Source organism: Leptodactylus fuscus, chromosome 2 (assembly GCF_031893055.1).
Source record: "Leptodactylus fuscus isolate aLepFus1 chromosome 2, aLepFus1.hap2, whole genome shotgun sequence".
Classification (NCBI taxonomy): Eukaryota; Metazoa; Chordata; class Amphibia; order Anura; family Leptodactylidae; genus Leptodactylus; species Leptodactylus fuscus.
In genome coordinates this window covers 225,940,920-225,963,895 of record NC_134266.1, presented here as the reverse complement: position 1 = coordinate 225,963,895, position 22,976 = coordinate 225,940,920, and the positions used below count along the sequence as shown (strand labels likewise).

Here is a 22,976-nt window from a genome sequence, read left to right as displayed (position 1 = left end):
AGTCTGATTCTTTCACAGAAATGATAAAACCATCCCTTTTCTCTGCCAAATGATTCTCCATCTCCCCTACCCCCGAATTCCCAGAGGCTTGTGCATTCTTTCTGTGTGACATGAGCTGTCCGGCCTGGTACGCTCCACATAATTAACCAGGTGTGATGGTCCATGGACGCCTGTCTGACGCTGTCACTTAGAGCTCTTTTTATAGAGTCAGCCTGGAAGAGAACCAATATTACCGCTTCATTTATAGTTCGGAGCTTTGACATTTTCTTCATTCGCGGGTGTTAAGTTATTGGAATACTAGCCAAATTGAGTAGATGAGAGTTCTTACTTGGAAAAAAGTCAAAATTACCTTTGGTGCTATTTATGTACAACCCACACTGGTTGCAAGTGCTGCGAAGAGCTGATGCTATTTGCTACCAAACATCAATCAAACAAATAAATCAATACAGAATGCTCCGCGCACTGCAACAGGCATCCAAGATAACTGTATGCCTATATATGCCAACGGAATAATTGGTTTCACTAGTTCACGCCTCTTGCATAATAAATGCGCTGCTCCAGCATATACCGTGGCGACCCTTCACCATACCTGCACTAAAGCTCAAACTGGTTCTATCTAAAGAATACTTTCTGAAAATTTTTGTAAAACAAGTAGTTTATATGTTATTATTAGAGATTAGAGATGAGCGAATAGTATTTGATTGAATACCTCGCTCCCATAGGAATGCGTGTAAGTGGCCGAACACCAAGGGGTTAAGCGCAGTGAATATTAGCTGCGCTTAACCCCTTGGTGTTCAGCCGCTTACACGCATTCCTATAGGAGCGAGGTATTTGATCGAATACTATTTGCTCAACACTAGTTATTATTACTTATTATATGCGTATATGTGTTCTGTAATACAGTCTCTCTCTATATATTTTACTGTCACAATTCTGTCTGGATCTCTATCCTCTAGCAGATTGCCAGGGTGTGGTGTACAATTTACACATTAGACACCTGTATTATTCCTTTATCATGTGCTTTTGCTTGTTTGCTAGCTTTCCATCTGGTGCTATGAATTTATTCTATGTTATTGTTTCTATATTTGCCCAGCGGGTGTGATATATTTTTTCTGCAGTCTGTGTAACTGTTTAAAAGCCACAGATACTTAGCGCCAACCAAAATTGGATTTCTGCTGCGACTCAACATGAATGGACAACCTTCCGGTGCTCATAGATTTTGTGGTCATGTACGCCACTTCTCTTGTGTCAATGGACATTGACATGGTGTGGGCGATGGCTCTGCTCACTTTTGGAAAAGAGACAAAGCCAGTGCAAAAATGTCACGAGCGACTATGAAAAAGTGGTGAAACCCCACACCCTTTCAATTGATCTCACTGTGGCTATTCACAATTTTTATTTTTGAAATCGGCCCACTGGCTAAAAAGATATGGCCCTGGAAGATATCAATTATGGGAGTGATAATATTATAGCTTTAACATCCAGTTACAATGTTTTAGGGAATTCACTGAGTTAAGGTGCAGTGCCATACTGCAATATCCCTTTTCCTCTTCTCATGTATGGAGGGATTATTCCTTGAATAATTGGGACACATGTTGAAATTTTATATTGAATTTCTTCACATTTTAAAGGTATCCATAATGTAGAAGGTGTTGCTGTAGACTGGATGGGAAACAATCTCTACTGGACAGATGATGGCCCAAAAAAGACCATCAGTGTGGCACGCTTAGAGAAGGCATCTCAAACCAGGAAAACTTTAGTGGAGGGCAAGATGACCCATCCTAGAGCTATTGTGGTGGATCCATTGAATGGGTAAGACATTTATGTTTATGTATTTCTCATTTTTCAGTAAAAATGTGCCTAGTCAGGCAGAGAATACATTTAGGAGAGATTTATTAGATACTGTGTGGATCTCATGTACCTCACGTTCCTCTTTTTAAGGTGGATGTATTGGACTGATTGGGAAGAAGATCCTAAAGACAGCAAACGTGGAAAGATCGAAAGAGCGTGGATGGATGGCTCTAACCGCAATGTATTTGTTACATCTAAGGCTGTTCTCTGGCCTAATGGACTGAGCATAGACATTCCAAGGAAAATTTTATACTGGGTAGATGCCTTCTATGACCGTATTGAAATGGTATACCTCAATGGCACTGGTCGCAAGGTAGGAGTCATCTTCCAAAAAAAACCCATCTCTTATTGATCTGATTTGTAACCTCAGCTGTTATTGTTTCCGTTATTTTGGTAGAATATTGCTAACTTTCCCTTTATCAGATTTTCTCAATCTGTATCATTTGGAGGCAGCACTTATTCAACCATCCTATTGGGATACACATATATTTAGAGATACCTATTCACATTGGCAATGGCCACTGTCTTGTGAGTACATCATTTCCAGTGAAGAAAAGGGACCTCTTGCCAAGACAAATGGACTGTGTCTTTCTATGTATTTGTTCACTTTAACACAATTGAGTAGACTGTAGGCTGTCCTTAGTTATATTGGAGAGAACTGTGCCATCTTATTGTATCTAATGCCAATACCTTTCCTTCTAGTCTTCATGAGTCTACGTGAAAATGTTTTTTTCTCTTTTAGGCTGTGTATGAAGGTTCAGAACTGAACCACGCCTTTGGCCTATGCCACTATGGTAGCTACCTCTTCTGGACAGAGTACAGGAGTGGCAGCATTTATCGGTTAGATCAAGCCACAAAGACGGTCACTCTGCTGAGGAATGAGAGGCCGCCAATCTTTGAAATCCGAATGTATGACGCTCAGCAGCAGCAAGGTGAGTATATCCTCAACATGGGGTCCAAACTACTATATATGGTTCTATTCGGCATTGCCCCAATTGTGGAGGAGTGCCTGCTAACAATACAAGTACTATGTAGTGTGCAGTGAATGGAGTACTTTGTCATGGTCTCTAAGTCGCAGCATTGTTCTTCACTAGTCTAAGTTTGAGTGTTCCCCCTACGCCTTTTGTTGACTAAGTGTTTGTTTTGTGCATTTACTATGCCAAACGTGTTGTTTATATCCTGCCATCTACTTTATGTTTTCAGTTTGTTAGGTATGGCATATATATATATATATATATATATATATATATATATATATATATTTATATACATACACATATATACATATATGTCAGAGGATTACTAATTTTTTTCCCTTTTGCTTGTTTTATGCATGAAAACTATTGATGGTCATTTTGATAGATGGAAACAAAACTAACAATTTCATTCTGTCGGTTTCATAACTGTTCTCCCCAGAGAAAAATTTTCTGAACACATAAAAACCTGCTCCAAGGGAAATATCCATGGACTATACTACTGAGAATTGTTATTGCTCAAGCCTAGTTTATTCTTCCTGTCTTTAATTTGTGCCGGAGTTTAATATGCATCACAGTTTCATATCTGAGAAGTGGGGTGGGGTGGGGGCGGGGGTAATGATTTTTTTTTTTTTTTAATTTTGTTATTCTTTATGCCTTTTATTCATTGCTAAACGTTTAGTTTTTTTCACAGTGGGCTCCAATGCTTGCCGCGTAAATAATGGTGGATGTAGTAGCCTTTGCCTGGCAGTGCCCGGGGGCAGACAGTGTGCTTGTGCTGAAGACCAGATTCTGGATGATGACAACGTGACCTGTAAAGGTAAAGTATCATTGTTTTATTCCTAAGTCTTCCTACCTTTAGTTTAAAGCAGTTATCTCATGAAGTTCTTATAGGGATATGAATATCATACAATGAATATTGTGGAATTATTGGTCTGTATATGGGGTTTTATGAGGCTTAAATATTGATATATCATCAATATAAGATTAGAGGGGTTCCAACACCCTGCACTCTCACAATCATATGAACAGTGCTGACACTTCCACCAACCATTGGGTGGAGGTTCTGGTTGTTGGACCACTGCCATTCTGATATTGATGACCTATCCTAAGGCTAGGTCATCAGTATTTTAAGGGGTTATTCAGAGACTTGAAGTTAACTTACTTGGTCCGGGTATTTGTTGCAACTGGATTTGGGGGTTCCATGCTGGTTGTGACTCTGGATCCCGTGATCAGAAACAGCCCTGTCCTATAGGTCGCTCCACCACTTGCCACCTCTCCTGCTTTACTACTTGTTACCTTTACTATAGTCAGCTAGACCCCATAGCACAGTTAACTACCTGTGCAAACAAGAGAGGATGGGAGGAGGTAGAGTGACCCAGTAGAAAATGGCTGGTTCCAACCATGTGACCTGGAGTCTGAACCAGCTCAGAGCTCCCATATCCAGGTGCAACAAACACCTACACCAGGTTAATTAAAGTCAAGTTACTGGGTAATACGTTATATTCCGTTATTAATATGTTTAAAGTTATTAATCTTTAAAAAATTATATTCAATCAATTCCCATTTCAGTCAATTTTTTGCAATTTAACTCTTGCATCTATTTAAAGGGGTATTTACCCTAACATAACCATTTTTAAATTTGTATTTGATAAAAAGTTAAACATTTTTGCAAATGTAAGTAATTAAACATGTTGCAGAGTTTTAAAGATTTTCTCTAACTATCTTGTGGTCACAGTCTTGTCTTGAGCAGTTGCCAATGGATATGAACATGAATGCAGGAACTTTCTAAGGTCAGAGAATCAGCCATCATTTCCTTATTGTGGTCGGGATATCTTCTTATACATGTAGTGTCCCTGCCTGATAACCCAGCTATAACAAGAAAATCATAGCTGGGTTCCTGACAAGTCCCCGACCATAGAAAGTTTCAGCATTTCTGGTCGTATCCATTGGCAACCGATCAAGACAACAGAGTGAGATAGTTAGAGAAAATCTTTAAAACTCTGCAGAATTTTTAGCTTCTTATATTTGCAAAAATGTTTCACTTTTAATTATCTACAAATATAGATGTGATTATATTCATGGGAATACCCCTATATAATCAGTTATTTGTTACGCCCTGCTTTGGTTAGATATCTGTTTATTGCGCCAGACCACAAAGCCTGAGAATACAGCGCTAGCCGTCCACAAAGTTGGGTTAGAGTATTTTGAAAGCTTCTGACTACGCTTTGGCCACCAATTCAAGTAAAGCTTTTCATTTTGCACTGACCCAGATGCATAAATAAAAGCTTGTGAACGCCTGGCATCGCCGCCTATTATTGATTCAGGGGATGATACATTTTGAGTGGTTTATTGCGCATTAGTTATTGCTTGATTGAAAAGAGACACCTTCCTGATTTTCCTGACAATGTAGTCAATGGAGGTGTTGTTCCACTTCAGTGCTTTCGGCAGAAGGTTAACACTTATTTTCATACTCGGTGAATGCGTAGTATCTCATTTTAGTAAATGGAATAAATGAATAGCCAGTGCTTGTTTTGAGCAGCTTTTAACTTTGTTTTTTTATGCTTTTTTTATTTTGTTGAAAATAATTTATTATTATTATTATTTATTTTTTAATAGATGTTTTTGTTGTCCATATTAATCATTATGTAGAATAATCTGATTCCTGTTAGTCCCATTCATACAATATATTTAGTTATGGGTGACCATAAGACCTCAGATGCTGCTATGATGCATATACATTCTGCTCTTTAATGTATTCCCTATAGGAGATGCACAGTAACGTTGTATAGCTTCTCTAGATTTTAATTAGGTTCTTTTTTTTATTGGATTTCTTTCCATAGCAAGCTGTGAGTTTGACATACCTATATTTTATTCATTTTCTAGCCAACCCTTCATATATCCCTCCACCCCAATGTCAGCCTGGGGAGTTTGCCTGTAAGAACAGTCGCTGTATCCAGGAACGCTGGAAGTGTGATGGAGACAACGATTGTCTAGATAACAGCGATGAGGCCCCCGATCTATGCCGTAAGTAGCCATTGCTTGCAGTAGCATGTCTTCAACTGGCCAATGCATTTAACAACAACATGTGGCTATTGTACTACATAAATGTTTTTTTTTTTTTTTTTTTCATGAAATAAAAACTTTAGGGTATCTTTCCCTATAACTCTGCATTGCACTGTTCCTCTGTTATTCCTCCTGTATATTTGTAAATAAATTGCCAACTGGGTGTTTCCATTCTCCTTGTTAAAGGGACGTGTGCTTACACAGTCTGACCCTGTCAGCACTGATTGGACAGTGTTAGAGTGTGTATGGACCCACCCCCAGTTGGTAACTCCCACTTGTCAGTTTATTCCCATATTTGTAGGATAAATAACAGAGGAAGTGCATAACACAGAATTCTAAGAAAACATAATAAACTAATATGCCAGGAGTAGCGGCATGCTCTATTTAGAGGGAGTATTCTTCAGGGAGATGCTGATGGAAACCTGACTTAAAGGGGTTATATTTACTCTCTTTATAGGAGCTCTATTCACATTATACAGAGAGCTAGTTTGCAGGCACCAGCTAAATGTAGGTGTGCCTCTGCTAGACAGGACACATCCAAGCTTCCATTTATTTCAGTGGAAGCTTCAGAGATAGCCGCAGTATGGCACTCGACCATCCCCGCTAATCCCATTGATGTAAATGGGAGTGCTGATTCGTCCCATCCACCTAGTGGCACTCCAACATTCAGCCAACATAGGATCAGTGATCAGACCCCCACCAATCAGATATTATCCTCTATCCTATCATTGTGGCATAACCCCTTTAATAAATGACAAATATAATATTAGGGTATTTCTCTGGATATGTGCCTCACTGGCACTGCAACCATGGTCTGTCATTATCGCGTCCTCTGATAACAGCTTCTCACTACCTGTAAAGCTTCTCAGACAAGGAACAGAACATTTTGACCTCCCAGCTTATGTATCTTCGGGAAGTCTCTGATTCTTATTGTAATGCATTCAGTTATAGGTTTTAGTGCTGCACAGCTATTAAAGGGAGTCTACCACTGCCAAAATTGCTTCTGCACCACTGCTATGATGTTATTGTGGTGTAGGTAACATAGTGAATGTAACTTGGCATGTCTAAGAGCAATTTTTACTCCTCAGGATCACTCCTTTTAATACATATTTGCTGTTCAGTGCACCCAGGACTTGGCCACGTCGCATTTAACCTGTGGTCACCACCTAGCCTTGCTCCCTCATATTCTATGTGATAGATGTGGACAGATGATCTCTGTTCACATACAGTTTCAGAATGGGGTAACACAAAAAAATAAATCGCACTTGTTTTTATACTGGAGACAGCAGTTTATGTAGAATGACTTCCTATGTGTCTGTCATTTGGTTCAGAACCGTTTACAGCTTAAGGATATTTGAGCTGTGGCACCTGGAATGTTATTGATGCCTTGTCTATAAGAGGAGATATCTGTAATTTTCTGTCTTAATGGGACACTTGTCCCTCCGGGTGTAATTATCTGCCATTCTACAAGCACATTAGGGTCTTAATTGCTATGGCAGACGTAGATGGCACTGCAAAGGTTGTGCGCTGAAGAGTGCGTGCGGCGTAGCAATTACATCTCGTACTTGGGGAAGATTACTGTGTTATAATAAACTAAAATAGGTAGTAGAGGTCAAAAACTATATCCAGTGTCCAGATGAGACTTCGAATGGAGCTATCCCTTTAGTTTTTCACCATTTAGTACCTTATCATTCTCTTTCACAATAAGTAAATCATATACAATCTAGATCCCATTAATCGCCAACAGGGGTGGCCTTATTTTGGATGGTACTTTGTTAGCCCTCCATACGGTGTAATCTCATACGCTGTACAAATATCTATACCACATACAGTAGTGTGTCATACAGAGGGATCGAAAATAACAGTGTCCAGCATTAACCAAATAATACCTACCTCTTTACATAATGATGCTAAACACTGCCATGGCCGCCATACAGTGCACAAATAATATACCGCACTGTCTAAGTATGGTGAATAAAATGCTAAATGCTAAAATAATACCACTATACAGTGAATGTGTACTCATCTGGATCCACATATTAGTCCATCATTTTAACACACACAAGGTGGCAAATTTATTAAGACTGGCATATTGTGCACCGTTCTTAGTAAATGGCCTGACTGTGCATGGACCAAGAGATTTATGAAGAGGCTGAGACCTCCATATCATCTCTCTACAATATGATGAGTGAGTAGATACTGAACATGCTGCACATCTATAGTCTTTGTTCTTTCTACACAGGATGATTATTTCTAGTGAATAGTCCCACACCTACTTGTCTTTGTACAGAACAGGGCAGATACTTGAAGTGTTTTCTCAAAAACTGTCTTGTTTTTATCAAGATCAACACACTTGTCCATCTGATCGATTTAAGTGCGAAAACAACAGATGCATCCCCAACCGCTGGCTGTGCGATGGCGACAATGACTGTGGCAATGGAGAAGATGAATCTAACTCTACATGCTCAGGTGAGAATATCCTGCAGAAATGACAGGAGCGGACTGTGTTTTTATTGTTCTCATACTGTAGAACCTATTTCATCCTTCCCATCAGAATCCTCCATTGGAGATTATGGTATATTTGACGGGAATGTTGAGCTTTTCTTTCTGTCAGATTGACGGACACTGCAGCAGAACCTGACAGACCCCATTATATGTCAGTGAGGGCCCTTGAGAATTATTGGTGTCTAGGATTAGATCCAAAGCTCTGTCATTTTCACTATTCTTCTCCTATGGTGGAGCAGGAGAATGAAATGCTTGGTGTGTGACCGGAATTGAAGAATTACTTTGGATCTTGTATTAACCCTATTTATCATCACTCACATTCACTTCGCCAACTTCTGCTTTACAGCCCGCACATGTCCTCCGAACCAATTCTCCTGTGCAAGTGGTCGCTGTATCCCAACGTCATGGACTTGTGATTTGGATGACGATTGTGGTGACCGTTCCGATGAATCATCTACGTGTGGTGAGTGGTTGTAACGATGACAAAAAGTGAAAATTTAGTTTTTATCTATATTGGCTGACAGGAAATGCCATGATTTCATATGAAACTTTATATCACAGTTTGAAAAGCTTTGCCCACATTTTAATAAGACTGTAACTCATAATGATGAGGAGAGGAGCGCCCCCTATCTGCGATGCTTCTAATCCCTGTTTTTCAGTCTATTTATAATAAAGAATTTTCCTTCTCCGAGGGGAAATTACATTGTACGAAGCCGTTGCCTCTTTGGAAGACTTTGTGCTGGAGGAACTCTTTGTCATGTTAATTTAGTTATTGTATCAGATTTTCTGTTACTCTTTTTTCCCTTAAACTGGCCCCCATTGAAACCTTCCCAGAATCCCTGACTCACTCACTACTTGGATATTCTGTGTGCAATTTACTATCTTATCTGAGCTGCTAAACAGGCAAGAAAACATTGAGGGGTTTATCTGTATTCCTGAGTGCTTGTGAGAGGGGTCGGTTTGTCTTCATCATTCATTTTTATGGCTGTGTTTTCTACAATATACCCACTCCCTTCTTGTAGTATAACACGGTATGCTGTAACATTCTTCATACTGTCGATGCAAGACTATACTTCACATTGTGGTTGCTTTTCACAGACCAAAATTGGGTTCAGGTCAATTTTCAAAAGGAGTCTTGTAGCTAGAGCTATGTAGTTATGAGGAAGACACCCAAGAACTTGGTCTTGTTTCCTAAGTTCCTCTATAAGGCCTGGTTCACCTCTGTGTTCGGCATTAAAAAGCGGTTAGCTAAGATACCACAAGGACCCCGTAGACTATAATGGAGTCTGTGTGTTTTCCGTGTGGTGTCCACACGAGTCATGCGGAGAGAAAAGTACTGCAAATAGCACTTTTCTCTCCACATGTTTTGTGCGGAAACCACACAGACCTCATTCTAGTCTATGGGGTCCATGTGATTACTTAGCTAACCGCTTTTTAATGCGTTCGGTATTCCATTTGGGGGTTCCCAAGCGGACTCCCTGAATGGAATACCGAACACAGAGGTGAACCAGGCCTAAAACAAATTGGGTTATCTGGTTACAAAAACTGAATGTCATATACCCTACTAGGAAATTCAGAGGTAAAAATGGGGGTGTTCACCTGTTTAGGATCCATATCTACTGTATGAGCAAGAGTGGAGCTGTTATGAAGAGTGTCTTATTGCTCTGGAGGACTTGTCCTGCCTCCCATTACAAGCCATAGATTTGAAAGGGCATTGTGTAATTCTCATTTACTCCTGTGGTGTCGCTGCAGGAAAATCAAACTCTTGCCTTCAGGTTTCCCTCACAGATCCAAAGTGATCGCTCAGGTTTCCCTTACAGAGAAACCTTATTGTCACAAGGTCCTCCTGACAACTATGTATTGTCCAAAGCTGCTTTTTAGGTTATATGTATACACTTATAGGTAATAGTATACATGGTGAAGATGTGTAGCGTATACTGTATATAAAGTGCAGTTTCAGATCTTAGATAGAAGACTGAATATAGATATTACCTTCTTATGCACATCCATGCACTACTAAAAAAAATGACTTTGTCTAATACAATATAGTAGGGGCTTTGGGCAGTGGCATTCTCTGTAGATTTCCACTTGACTTGGCATGCCATCCCAGATTTTACTAGATCCTCTTTGATATGTTAATAAGGGACATCCACAGTGCAGCTTTATTAGATCTTTGCTCTACCGCTGTCTCCTGAGTAACATTCACTGGTTCAGAGGTGACTTGTTGCAGTCACTATGTCTGCATCCTATAGCTGCCTACATGTTCTCTGAACAGCATTTTTTGTGCCTAGTTGTTGCTATAGTATATTTACTTTTATTATTATTATTATTATTATTATTATTATTATTATTATTATTATTATTATTATTATTATTGTTTATTTATATAGCACCATTATTTCCATGGTGCTTTACATTTGGGGGTTACATACAATACACAAAATATACAAGTAGATATAATACTAACAGTGACCGACTGGCATGGTGGGTAGAGGGCCCTGCCCGCGAGGGCTTACAATCTATGGTTGTAGTTTATCATTAATACTCAGCTTGAAAATCTTGGAAAAAGTGTGAATTGAAGCTTTGATGTCATAAAATTGTATTGAATTAGTATCATGAGAAACTGAGTCCCTATCCAAAGTCAAAGATCAAGGTATGTTTTGCGTGGCACATCACCTGCCATGTTAGTTTTTCTGTTCAAATACATGGTAGGCTTTAGCCTCATGTCTGAGTACCTACAATGATATAGACATTGGAGCTGACATATAAGGCCCTCAGATCAGGATCGGGGTCTTCCATATAGAGGATTTCAGAATGATTTTGCCTTTCTCATTTGTCTTTGGCAGCCTACCCAACCTGTTTCCCTCTTACTCAGTTCACCTGTACCAATGGCCGATGTATCAACATAAATTGGCGCTGCGATAATGGTAAGTGTTACTGGTTTACCACCCTTTTGCCAATATAGCTGATATATGACAGCATTTTCATTGTGTGTTTTGACATGATAGATATTAATGAAGAAGTTAGAAGTTAATGGGGAGTAACACAATCGTCTCTACCCTTTCATTTCTTATAGTATTCTCCATTATATGGGTTGTCCAGTTTTCATAACTTAATTTCATTTTACCATATTATGGTAACATATTAGAAGTTTCTCATGTGAGACATACTATATATCAGGCAGTGGCTACAAAGAGTATCTTCCTCCCTGGAAGACCCTTCACGTTCAGGTATAACATGGACACTTGGTCTTAATGGCCAGCATGTTGTACTTTGTGAGTTCCCTTGTTGTGGCGCTGCAGGAAGGTTGAACACTTACTGTTGGATTTCTCCATAGATTACAGCTGACTTGCCGTATATCCCAGAAGTGGGATAAACTGGGATAAGAAGGTAGTTCATTTGTAGACAGGAAAATGTCTGTGTGGATGGCGTGATGTGTGACGGATCGCTTCTTTTGGGGCAGAATTGTCATAACATGGGGACTTTCTTTTGCTTGGGTGGCATTCGTCAGGAGGTCTGATCTATAAGTATATGTTAATAAGTGCAGCTATTATATGGTTTATATGACAATCTATTAATCTGGAATATTACATTAAATACTTATATTTTTGGTCCCTGTCTACATATGAATAAGACCTGGTAAATCTATGTATGAAGCCTGCGGGTACCTCATACTAGCCTGATCAGTAGACTGAAGGGTACGAGTCCATGATCAAGGCCGTATGTTCATTTTTGTGCCTTATTTGTGTTTGTCCTCTGTAATGATGTTTATGTCTGTTATTGCTTCTGTTCTATGTCTTTAATGTCTCGATTGTCTTGTCTTCGGTTGGTTTCTCTTTGTTTCAGAAAAAGATTGTGGGGATGGCTCTGACGAAAAGAACTGTACAAAGTCTGCTGGTTAGTGCATAGGTCAACATGCACCATCTAGTCAGTCATAGTGGTCTTGTAGACTTTGAGTGAACATATCCTCTTGGAAAGAGCCCAGTCAGAATCCTGACTCTAGCTGGAGATCAGCTTATCCTTAACTATGGAGCCAATTAACATCCAGCGCTAATTATTATTAATACATTGACCATCATGCGTATCACGTAAAGGTCAGCCTTGTGCATTGATGGCCTCTTTCTGCTATAATCTTTCATCCGCTGCTGCCTTGTTGATACAAAGCATAGCTGCCCCCTTAGTCCAAAGGATTTATCATAGACCAGATCAGCATACCAATTCATAGAAGTCTTAAGAGATTGTTCAGGAAATTGATTCTGCCTTCTCCCCATAGGAATGGCGCCACTCTTCTCCTATGGCTGTGTATAGTATTGCAACCTGTACCCATTTAAAGGGAACTTCTCAGGTTGTACATGTAGTGGGCAAGATTTATAGACCAGGAGGAGCTCAGCAGATTAATAAACTATTAATAAAACAGTTTTTTTGGAAAATACTTAACCTCACTTTATACATGTATCGATCTGAACCTAGGACCATTCTGGACTAAGGACTTAATGATTTAACCCTGAACATCCAGGGGTTGTAACCTAAATCTTTAATAGGCCATCCGCAGTTAAAATGTGTTGGGGACAGTTTATACATGGGCTTGGTTTTAGATTTACTAAAGTACTTGATGAGTTTTGTCGCGAATTTAGGGACCAGTTGCAGTTAATTCAAATTGCCAAGGATGACCTACATTATCAAGGATGGCTTGGCAATATATACTGCTATTAACAGACTATTTATAGCTATAGCCTATTTTAGGCATTAAATGCTATTCTCCCCCTCCCCCTCACAGATATGGTGCATGTAATGATCTATGCAGTTTCTGTGTTCTTTTTTATCTAAATGTAGCTTTTAGAGCTTTTGCCTCCTCTTCTTTATTATTTTCTTTGTTAGGGAAGGAGATTTACCTCGCTTTGCATACTTGAGGCTCTATTCACACATCCATAAAGACGTCTATTTGCCCATTTCATCACATGAACAGAATACGGAAAATATGGCGTGCCAGATCCATCATATTGCAGACACCAAGAGCACCCATTGACTTATGATGGGTTCCACTATGGTGGCATTTTGAGGGAAGACTGGCACTCTCCATACAGAGGCTTCTGATGGACGTGCGAAAAGAGCCTAAATCATTTTATTTGACCTGATCCCTGACGCCCAGTAGTGATCCTGTGTGTGTCTGTGATCTAGTCAATGACTATGCTGCTTGAGAGTTTGCTATGCTTCGGATTAGACTTCATTTTTACTACATGCATTGCTTTGGCTTCGTCTACTTTCTGTGGGTTTTTTTGAAATTTCTTTTGTATCTCAGAACAACCAAATTATCTGCTGACCTAGCAGAAGGTAGACAGAGCTCAAGAATCTTTTGTAGTAAAAAACGCTGGAGGGTCTATACAGAATAGTCTTCTAAGACAGGCATCATACCCGGGCACTGCTGTCAGCTATATGTCAGTCTTGAACTTGGATATTTGTGCATACTTTTTCCTTCCTTTCTTCCTCTGCAGCTTTAACTTGCATTGTTCCTCCCTGTTCTATTATTCTTGCAATTACCGTGCCAAAAATGACTATAATAATGCATATTATTGACTGCAGCCATTTTCAGAGGACCTCAGTAGACTCTGCCCCCGGATTGCTCGTAGTGTCTATGGTGTTTATTCTTTGTTGGGGATAACCCTACTTATAACTTATCTCTATATTCAGACAATGACTGCGGAGACAACAGTGATGAGGACGGCTGCAGTCACTCCTGTTCTAGCACCCAGTTCAAGTGTAACAGTGGCCGCTGCATCCCAGAGCACTGGACCTGTGATGGGGACAATGACTGTGGTGACTACAGTGACGAGACCCATGCAAACTGCACTAACCAAGGTGAGATAGAAGCACAAACAAACATCATGTCTTCATTATGGCATAGCACTACTGAAGAAGTAGAATGCAGTTGCATTAAATGACACACATTTTGTAAGTTATAGGGAAATTGAGTTAATATGTCATATAGGCACATGTTTGTGGTCACTAACTTTGTATAAATCAATAGTACAAGTGAATATATAAAATGTTGTAATATATTATAAGGGAAAAATTCTTCTTTCTCTACTTAATCCGGCTCTTCTCCACCAATTTCTTTTTCCTAAACTGTAAACTTACTCTGACAAATGTTCAGAATCCGTCTTTGTCTTTAAAGATAGACTGTCATTCCAAGAGACATCCCATAGAAGTGTGAGGAGGAAAAAGGAATCCGAGTGAGAGCGAGACAGAGGCACAGACATGCTACTGCAGATAATAGCAGATTGTCTATCTCACCCTAGAGCTTTATTCACACTAGTCCTTCCCAGTACATCTCTTTAATGTCCTGCACGGTACTGCCACGACCTGTGAGTGAGTGAGCAAGCAAAATCTTTTGTTTTCTTCGGCTCTGTTCACATGGGGCAAGATGGGGTGGATTTTGGCACAGAATCCACATCACAATCCGCCCCCTCACAATAGCGGTCTATGTAGACCGCTAGCTTACTTTTTTCTGTGAGCAGCATTTTGCCACTCACAGAAAAAAGAAGTGAGTTGCCCTTTCTTCCGGCAGATTCTGCGGCTGATTCAGCCGCGGCATCCGCCTAGTGGCAGCACACTCCGCACTAGGCCCATTCATTTGGACCTACTCCAGAGCCAAGTGCCGCGACTGTCGGAAGCCGCGACAGTCATGGCAGGCGCATTTTGGCCCTATTCTGACGCGGCTTCCCGCATCAGAATCAGGACCAAAATCCTACAATACGCCCCCGTGTGAACTAGCCCATGCAGTCATGTGCAGTCTGTAGGGAGACATCATAGTAACTAGATTGCACTCTCTAGCTAAGGGGACAAGTGAAAATTAGAGAGAGAGAAGAGACTGAAGAAAGGTGAAAATGCTGAATATAAGTAATAGAATTCTTATATATGGTCTTATTCTCATGTACACACAGCATACACCTGAAAGATTAGCTATATTTTAAGTCGAAGTCAAATCTTGTCTTGTCTTTTTTTTCGTTTGCACTTTCAGTAATGTAGATTTATTTCAGCCGTAGATAAATTGATATAAAATGTTACCGGATGCACAGTAAATAAGATACATGAATTCATTTCCACCTTACACTTGCGAATTCCCTTTCTACCCATATAAATAGCTACTCGACCCCCTGGTGGTTGCCATACAGATGAGTTCCAATGTCGGCTGGACGGCCTGTGCATTCCTAGCCGCTGGCGCTGTGATGGAGACACAGATTGTATGGACACTAGTGATGAGAAGAACTGCGATGGTGTGACACATGCATGCGACCCTAATGTCAAGTTTGGCTGCAAGGACTCTGGTGAGGAGAAGTACTCAGCGGTGATGTGCAGAATCCTTGTTTTTCATGTCTTACATGTTTGTGAAGGTTACCAGTATTTTTGGGCTAACCGTGTTTTAATGGATATATAACGCTAATATTTCCTCTCTTACCACAGCAAGGTGCATCAGTAAGGCCTGGGTGTGTGATGGCGATACCGACTGTGAGGATCATTCCGATGAAGAGAACTGTGATATGCTTGTGTGTAAACCGCCATCTCACACATGTGCACATAATACTTCCATCTGTCTACCTCCTGAAAAGCTTTGTGATGGCAACAATGACTGTGGAGATGACTCTGATGAAGGAGAACTTTGTGGTAAGTTAGGCCTCCTGTTATTCTTACATGGTTGCATTGAAGGTTCCTCATATCCAAGGCTATACTAGTCATGTAGAGATGGTAGTTTATACTGGGCGACCTCCTCATTGCCTCATTTAAGGTCGTCTTGTTTCCATTGCTCATAAAACCTCTCGGGTGGTTTCTCAATTTGAAGCCTGCACATCAGTATCTATATTATACCTGGACTCCATGTCTGTCAAGTAAAATTATTTAGTGTTGTCCATTTTGCATCTAATGTCCCACACCTCTTTCTTGTACAGATCAGTGCTCATTGAACAATGGTGGATGTAGTCACAACTGTACTGTGGCCCCTGGAGAAGGCATTGTGTGTTCCTGTCCATTGGGAATGGAAACTGGTCCCGATAACAAGACATGCCAGATCCATCATTACTGTCCCAAGCATCTTGGCTGCAGCCAGAGGTGCGAGCAGGAGAAGTTTATTGTCAAGTGCTCTTGTTACGATGGCTGGGTCTTGGAGTCGGACCATGATACCTGCAAGAGTTTAGGTATGTAAACCTGGAAATGGTCAGGATTGTTGGGTTTGCTCCTTTGAATGCATATTGAACATGCTGACCAGACTGTATTCATGTCACGGTTTCTTACAGTATTGTCATGTGAATTGCAACATATCTTCTACGTGAGAACTTTCCCTTGTGTGAGGAAAGTTGTTGTTTTTTTCTTACGATTTATTGTTTTGAATGATTTCAGCAAATATCTTTTAGACCTTTTTCACACATTTGTGTTTTTCTCATGTGAGCATGTCCCTTTTTCTTATTTTTTACTTGCTGTTCTTGTGTCTGTGATTTTCCCTGTGTATGTCATGTCTTCTGTGTAAAAAAACTTAACATGGTCCATTATTGTCCAAACTGCTAAAAAGGCCACATAATGGTGCATTTTCATATCCTAGCAACAGTTCATGAAAATTGGACTCCATGCAGATGGCATCCATGTCCTGCCACCTGATTTTCACTGACCCGCTGACTTGAATGAAGATGCTTGGTCTAGAAATAAATGGGCAATAGTGCATTTTTCTGTGGGTTTTTTTTCCTGTGGAACATGGGTCTGCAGGAAAAATTGACCTCAGTATGTACCAATAGAATTCTGACTGATGTGTGAATGAGGCCTCAGAGATCCGCCACCCATACTAACAAAACATTTCTGAAGAATTTTTTCTGTCTTGTTGGAAAATCATTTAAAATTTTTTTATTTTTATGTAGATTGTGAGCACCATATAGGGCTCACGATCTACATTTTCCCCTATCAGTATGTCTTTATTGTATGGGAATAAACCCAAGCAAACACGGGGAGAACATACAAACTCCTTGCAGATGTTATCCTTGGCAGGTTTTGAACCCAGGACTCCAGCGCTGCAATGCTAACTACTGAGCCACCATGCTGCCCCCTTTAAACATTTTTATTCCATTCAAAATGGTTACTGGTTGAATGTTTTTTTGTAGTTACGAAAACATTTTATTTAAAAGGGCATTATGGTCATAACAGGATAGGGAGTAATTGCGGTCCGTTGGGTATCCGACTGCTGGGACCCCCACTGATTGCAACATTTGGGCTGTTTGCAGGTTGAATAAAGCAGGGGTTTTCCAAATGCGTATCCTTACTCCATTCATTTAAGTGGAACCACTGCAGATAGCCAAAGTATACCAATTCTCTGGCAGTCTAATTGAAATTAATAGAGTGGGGGTCACACATTTCCAACCACTGCTCCAATTTTGCTGTTTTCTAATATTCCTTTTATATCAAATCCTTAAAATCTTTGAAGTGGATGAAAATGTGTCCAGGTTGTATGATGATCACACAGATTCTAGGCTTCTAAAAGATGTCTTCAGGACAACTTTTCAGAAAAGTGGGGGTTTGACTGCTCAGACCCTCACCAATAAGGAGCATGGGTAAATTTGTTTCCCATTCTGAATAGAGCAATGTAATGGTTGGGCACCATATGCACAGCTTCATTAAAGAGGACCTATCACCATTTGGGGCACATGTGGTTTAATATACCGTTAGAAAGCCGACAGTGCGCTCAATTCAGCTTTCACATTCTGTGCCCCCGGTGAAGAGCTATCAGTGCCGGTACCGGAGCTCTTCGCCGTCAGAAGGGTGTTTCCGACGGTCACTGCTCAGCGTCATCGCCGTATTAAAGCTCATGTGACCCAAATGGTGAAAGGTCCTCTTTAACTTTATATGTATAACCGTGTTGAGGAAGTCACTGCCGGCCTTTCTGCTTGTTTGGTCCAGTATGATCAATTGTAAAGTTAAGCAGGGGCAACACGGTGGCTCAGTGGTTAGCATTGCAGCACTGTAGTCCTGGGTTCGAATCGCGCCAGGAACAACATCTGCAAGGAGTTTGTATGCTCTCCCCGTGTTTGCGTGGATTTCCTCCCATTCTACAAAGACTTACTTAAAGGGGAAAAAAAAGTACATTGTGAGCCCTATATGGGGCTCACAATCTACAAAAAAAAAAAAAAAATTGTAACGTTAAGCTTTGTAAGTGAAATGAGACTTGTGGACAATGTTGGATATCTTCTTTCCTGGGGATGATCCTATGTATAGAGTTGCAGGCCAACACTTAATAGCTAGATATCAGTGTATTGCCTTCATAATATTAGCCCAAGACACTAGTAAAGGCACTTTATTAAATTGCAAGTATTACCTAGAGTGCTAAGTATTAATTTTTTATGGATAAAATAAAGTAAATGTGTCCTAAAATACTGGCAGAACTGTGGGTAAGGGGAATTTAATATAAAGTTATCCCCAACTACATCTGTGTTTTACATGGTGATGACCCCGTCTGAACACTAAAGTCTTTTTGGCTTTGCAGTGAGGGCAAACTCATATAGTATATAGCACTATATATATACATTTACTAGCAGCATTTGCTGTTAAGTTTCCATTAAAACACCCTAAGCTTGAAATCTAGGACAGCATAACCCAGGAAAATGCCATTTCTATACATGTGGCATCTTTGTTTATCCCATGACCTGGGAGCACCAGTCCTATCCAAATGAGTTCAGTGTGCTCCAGACGTGTGCCAAAGGAAACAGTGACACAGCCATTCATCCAGCTCTTGTCGTCCTCAGAGAGGCGCAGTCAGCATATTAACAGACCCTCATAATGGCACCATTGTGCTAGCGCCTGGGTGCCAAGACCAAGGTTTTCTGTTTGCTCAGAAGATGTGCAAAGCATTTTCCTTTTGCGTCCTCTCTCTCGCTGCGTGTGTAACCCTGTCATAGCCAGAAGCTATTAGTTCATGGCATTTGCTACCCAAATATTTGTGTCGGTTCTGATATACAATTTCATGTGCTAAAGAATTGGAAATCTTAGAAATGCATTAGAATTCTTTTCACTTTCTCTCCCGGGGTTGTATTGTATTGAGACTATTGCTCTTGGAAGACGGTCCTCGGAGCTGGAAATGTGCAGTTATGTCTTCAGCGGCTTTGAAAACACTGCGGGAAGCCGTGCCGGCCAATATATATATATCTCTCGTGACCTTATCCTACCTATGATCTCTAGTAACATAAATATTTTCTGTGGCCCCCATCTGGTCTTTACCTACGTACGAGTGACGGCTGCCATGTTTACTTTCGTGGGCAGGATGCTTAATGCTTCGCCATTAAATTTCATTAGTCTTCTTTATCCCAACATATGTTCAACAGAGTGTGAATTCTGTCATAAACAAGGAACATATTACATGTATCGCAATGACATGAAGTGGTTGCACGTCTTTATAGCCCTTTTATCAACATTTCATCAACTTTATTAATGTATAAAAGCCAGCAAATAACCGGACACCCATGATAAGAAGCAGATGGAGCCCCTGTGATATTTATATTACTGACCTAGAATTTCTGGTAATGGAGCTGAGACATAATCTGTAAACCTTTGTTTCTCTTCTTTTTTTTTCTTTTTTTTCAGATCCTTTTAAACCATTCATCATATTTTCTAACCGCCATGAAATCCGCCGGATAGATCTGAATAAAGGGGATTACAGCGTCCTTGTGCCAGGACTGAGGAACACCATTGCCCTGGATTTCCACCTGAACCAGAGCACCCTCTACTGGACTGATGTAGTAGAGGACAAGATATATCGTGGGAAGTTGTCTGAAAGTGGCGGTAAGTGGAAATGGCGCTGTGATTTGCTTGTTCTTACAAAAAATATATGCTTAATTGACTATAATGGAGGTCTTCTAGGTAGTGTTACAAGTTAGCTGTTATTTAATCCTGGAATTTCAGATTGGAGACATGAAGGAACTTTGCAATTGGCGACTACCTTTGCCTTCCTATGAATTTGCATTGCAGAATAATATTCTCAATTAGGTCTTTGTTAATCATACAATATAAGGCTGACCGTACATATTTGGAAGCAGCCACCTATCCCACATACAGATGCACTCTCCGCTCACTCAAGGGTGCATATGTTTTCAATAGGAATAAGAAATAAGCTGCTGTCAGACATCTCTGAGATCCGTTTATATCTCTTGAAAACAAAAGGATTGGGCATGTTGAAATCAGATATGCCCAGTCTTTCTTTCCCTTGACATCTGCCTGCAGGAAATAATGAGGACACCACCATGCACATTAGAAGGTTGGACGATCCCAATAAAATCGTCAGGTTTGGACAACCGTAATCTAATGTGTATGACCAACTTTATTTTTTTTAATCAATTTTTTGATTGCAGGTTCTTGAAGGACTTCAGAATCTGATACAATAAATTTATTAGACTTTTTTATGGCAGGAATTACTTACATGAATATAGTGAAATTTGTTTGAGACAACAACCAAAATTGCATTACAGTGGTCTATGAAGGGGGTGGCTTACTTAAAGTGAACTTGCCACTTTGCACTCTTTTCCCATCCGCAGCAGTTTGATGTATAACGTCAGTATAGCTTGGATTTTATTCATTTATATGTCCTGTCTATGGTTAGGAGTCCTGTGGGAGGTTCTCTTTTCTGATTCACAGCCTTCCCCCTATGAATATGTATACAAAATAGCTGTCAATCCATACGTAGGACCACCCACTGGACTCTTTAGTAAAGCTTTAGATGAATAATCTTTTAGAATCTTTTGCCATAAAACTATATCTCTGCTTAACTTCTGCTCTGTAAACTGCTACAGATTGGACTGCAGTGCAGTGTGGTAGAAGATGGAGAGTTTACAGAATATCACAGGAAATCTGAGGTCTTAGGGTATATTGCTCTACGGCGAATAAAGTGCAGGAATATATGTATAGATTTTTTTTCCCCTTAAGTGTCCTCGGCAGTGAAGCATGCGAGTCTACTAGCACAGTTCAACACCCCGCCTAGAGAGTTGTCTGGTCTGGGTTGCACATCATGCTTTTCTTAATGATACCCTTCCTAGCCGGAAAACATTCATCATGATACAAGAGTTAATTAGTATTCGGAGCTGCTGTTAATGCTAATTATAGTCTGATGGCAATTACAAAGAGGAGGGGACTGGGAAAACAAAATGCTAATTCCCCCTTAGTTGTATGTAACTAGGTCTGCTGCATAGACATTCACTAGTCTGGTGTTTCCTCATCGGCTTTATGGCTTGTATACTTGGGGGCTTGAATGCGTCCCTACCATGTTGTACGATTTTCATCACTTGCAATTTGCCTCCATTAGTCATCAGCAGTAGATTCGCAGCTTAAAAACTGGACACAAGGCAAATCCTCTGTGTATCCTCATGTGAATACACCACAGCATGACACAAACCAGACACCTTCAATATGTGTGTCCAAACCCTTGTTGACTATAGATATTAACTGTGTACATTTCAGGATTAGAAGAAGACAATGTTTGTTTCCTAGACATTTTGCCTTACAAGATTTACTGTTAAAAATACTATTATGAAATTGTTTGTACTAAATTCTCACGAAAAGAACAAGGTTGTATACACACTTATATATTTTTCCTTCATACCTTGTAATATTAGTATTATGGAACAGCCTTGATGGTGTAAAGGAATACTAAGCCTATGAGTCAATAATAAATGCAGTTGCCCTAAGGGGATGTTCACACTCGTCATAGGATGAGAGCATCAGACTTTATCAGTAATAGTCACAGACACAGATGGAGCCTTCTCTGTGTACTCTCTTTCATTCTAATGTAAACCACGTGATGGACACTGTCTTCATGTCTGTTACTTTTGCACATCTTTTCTCCTGTCAGAAAGAGCAATGGACGTTAATAAGGATAGTGTGAACCTGCCCTTATTTTTTATCAGTTTTCAGCATTTTATTCATGAATGTGAAACAAACAGTCTTGTAAAAATCTGCTGATCTGCTCCATTTTTGCCTGGAATATGACTGTGGGGTCAGAGTAAAAACTTTACATTGTATTGCCTTACTGTAAAGAGGCACAGCAGGGAGGCTCCTGCGCCAGCCAGACAATGAGTATGCTTTCTTCAAACACAAAATGTCATCTTAGGAGTATGTGCCCTATGATCTCCACCTGTTGATAGAACGGAGAAAAAACCAAGGTTCATGGGCATTGGCGGAGGGCTGTGACCCCTTTGTTCTGTGGTCACAAGTTACAGACAACCACTGATGTCTTCTGATGTCTCAGTGTGATGTAATGAATTGTCTAATTTTGTATTCATTGCCATCTGTCATTTTACCTTTCTTTAGCCCTTACCAGCTTTGAGGTCATCATCCAGTATGGCCTGGCGACCCCTGAAGGTTTGGCTGTAGACTGGATTGCTGGTAATATCTACTGGGTAGAGAGCAACCTGGACCAGATTGAGGTGGCCAAGTTAGATGGTACAATGAGGACTACACTTCTGGCTGGAGATATTGAACATCCTCGTGCCATTGCACTAGATCCTCGAAATGGGTTTGTATTTTGTTTTGTTCTATTACATACACTTAAAGCGATAATAAGAC

General features: G+C 40.2%; 1 protein-coding gene across 4 annotated transcripts in view; it reads left to right on the top strand.

Annotated features, from left to right (window-relative positions):
• The window catches only part of LRP1 (LDL receptor related protein 1), a 222,721-nt gene that overhangs the window by 127,979 nt on the left and 71,766 nt on the right, over positions 1–22,976 (top strand). For 2 of the 4 annotated variants that reach the window (XM_075265729.1, XM_075265728.1), the window contains exons 12-26: positions 1,632–1,812; positions 1,942–2,164; positions 2,594–2,783; positions 3,520–3,645; positions 5,712–5,852; positions 8,235–8,360; positions 8,743–8,859; positions 11,243–11,323; positions 12,243–12,293; positions 14,085–14,252; positions 15,539–15,721; positions 15,858–16,058; positions 16,340–16,585; positions 20,007–20,204; positions 22,722–22,926. In XM_075265729.1, the coding sequence (XP_075121830.1) occupies positions 1,632–1,812; positions 1,942–2,164; positions 2,594–2,783; positions 3,520–3,645; positions 5,712–5,852; positions 8,235–8,360; positions 8,743–8,859; positions 11,243–11,323; positions 12,243–12,293; positions 14,085–14,252; positions 15,539–15,721; positions 15,858–16,058; positions 16,340–16,585; positions 20,007–20,204; positions 22,722–22,926 (2,437 nt within the window). The remainder of the gene's footprint in view (positions 1–1,631; positions 1,813–1,941; positions 2,165–2,593; positions 2,784–3,519; positions 3,646–5,711; positions 5,853–8,234; positions 8,361–8,742; positions 8,860–11,242; positions 11,324–12,242; positions 12,294–14,084; positions 14,253–15,538; positions 15,722–15,857; positions 16,059–16,339; positions 16,586–20,006; positions 20,205–22,721; positions 22,927–22,976) is intronic. The other 2 variants (XM_075265731.1, XM_075265730.1) reach the window with 1 other exon arrangement.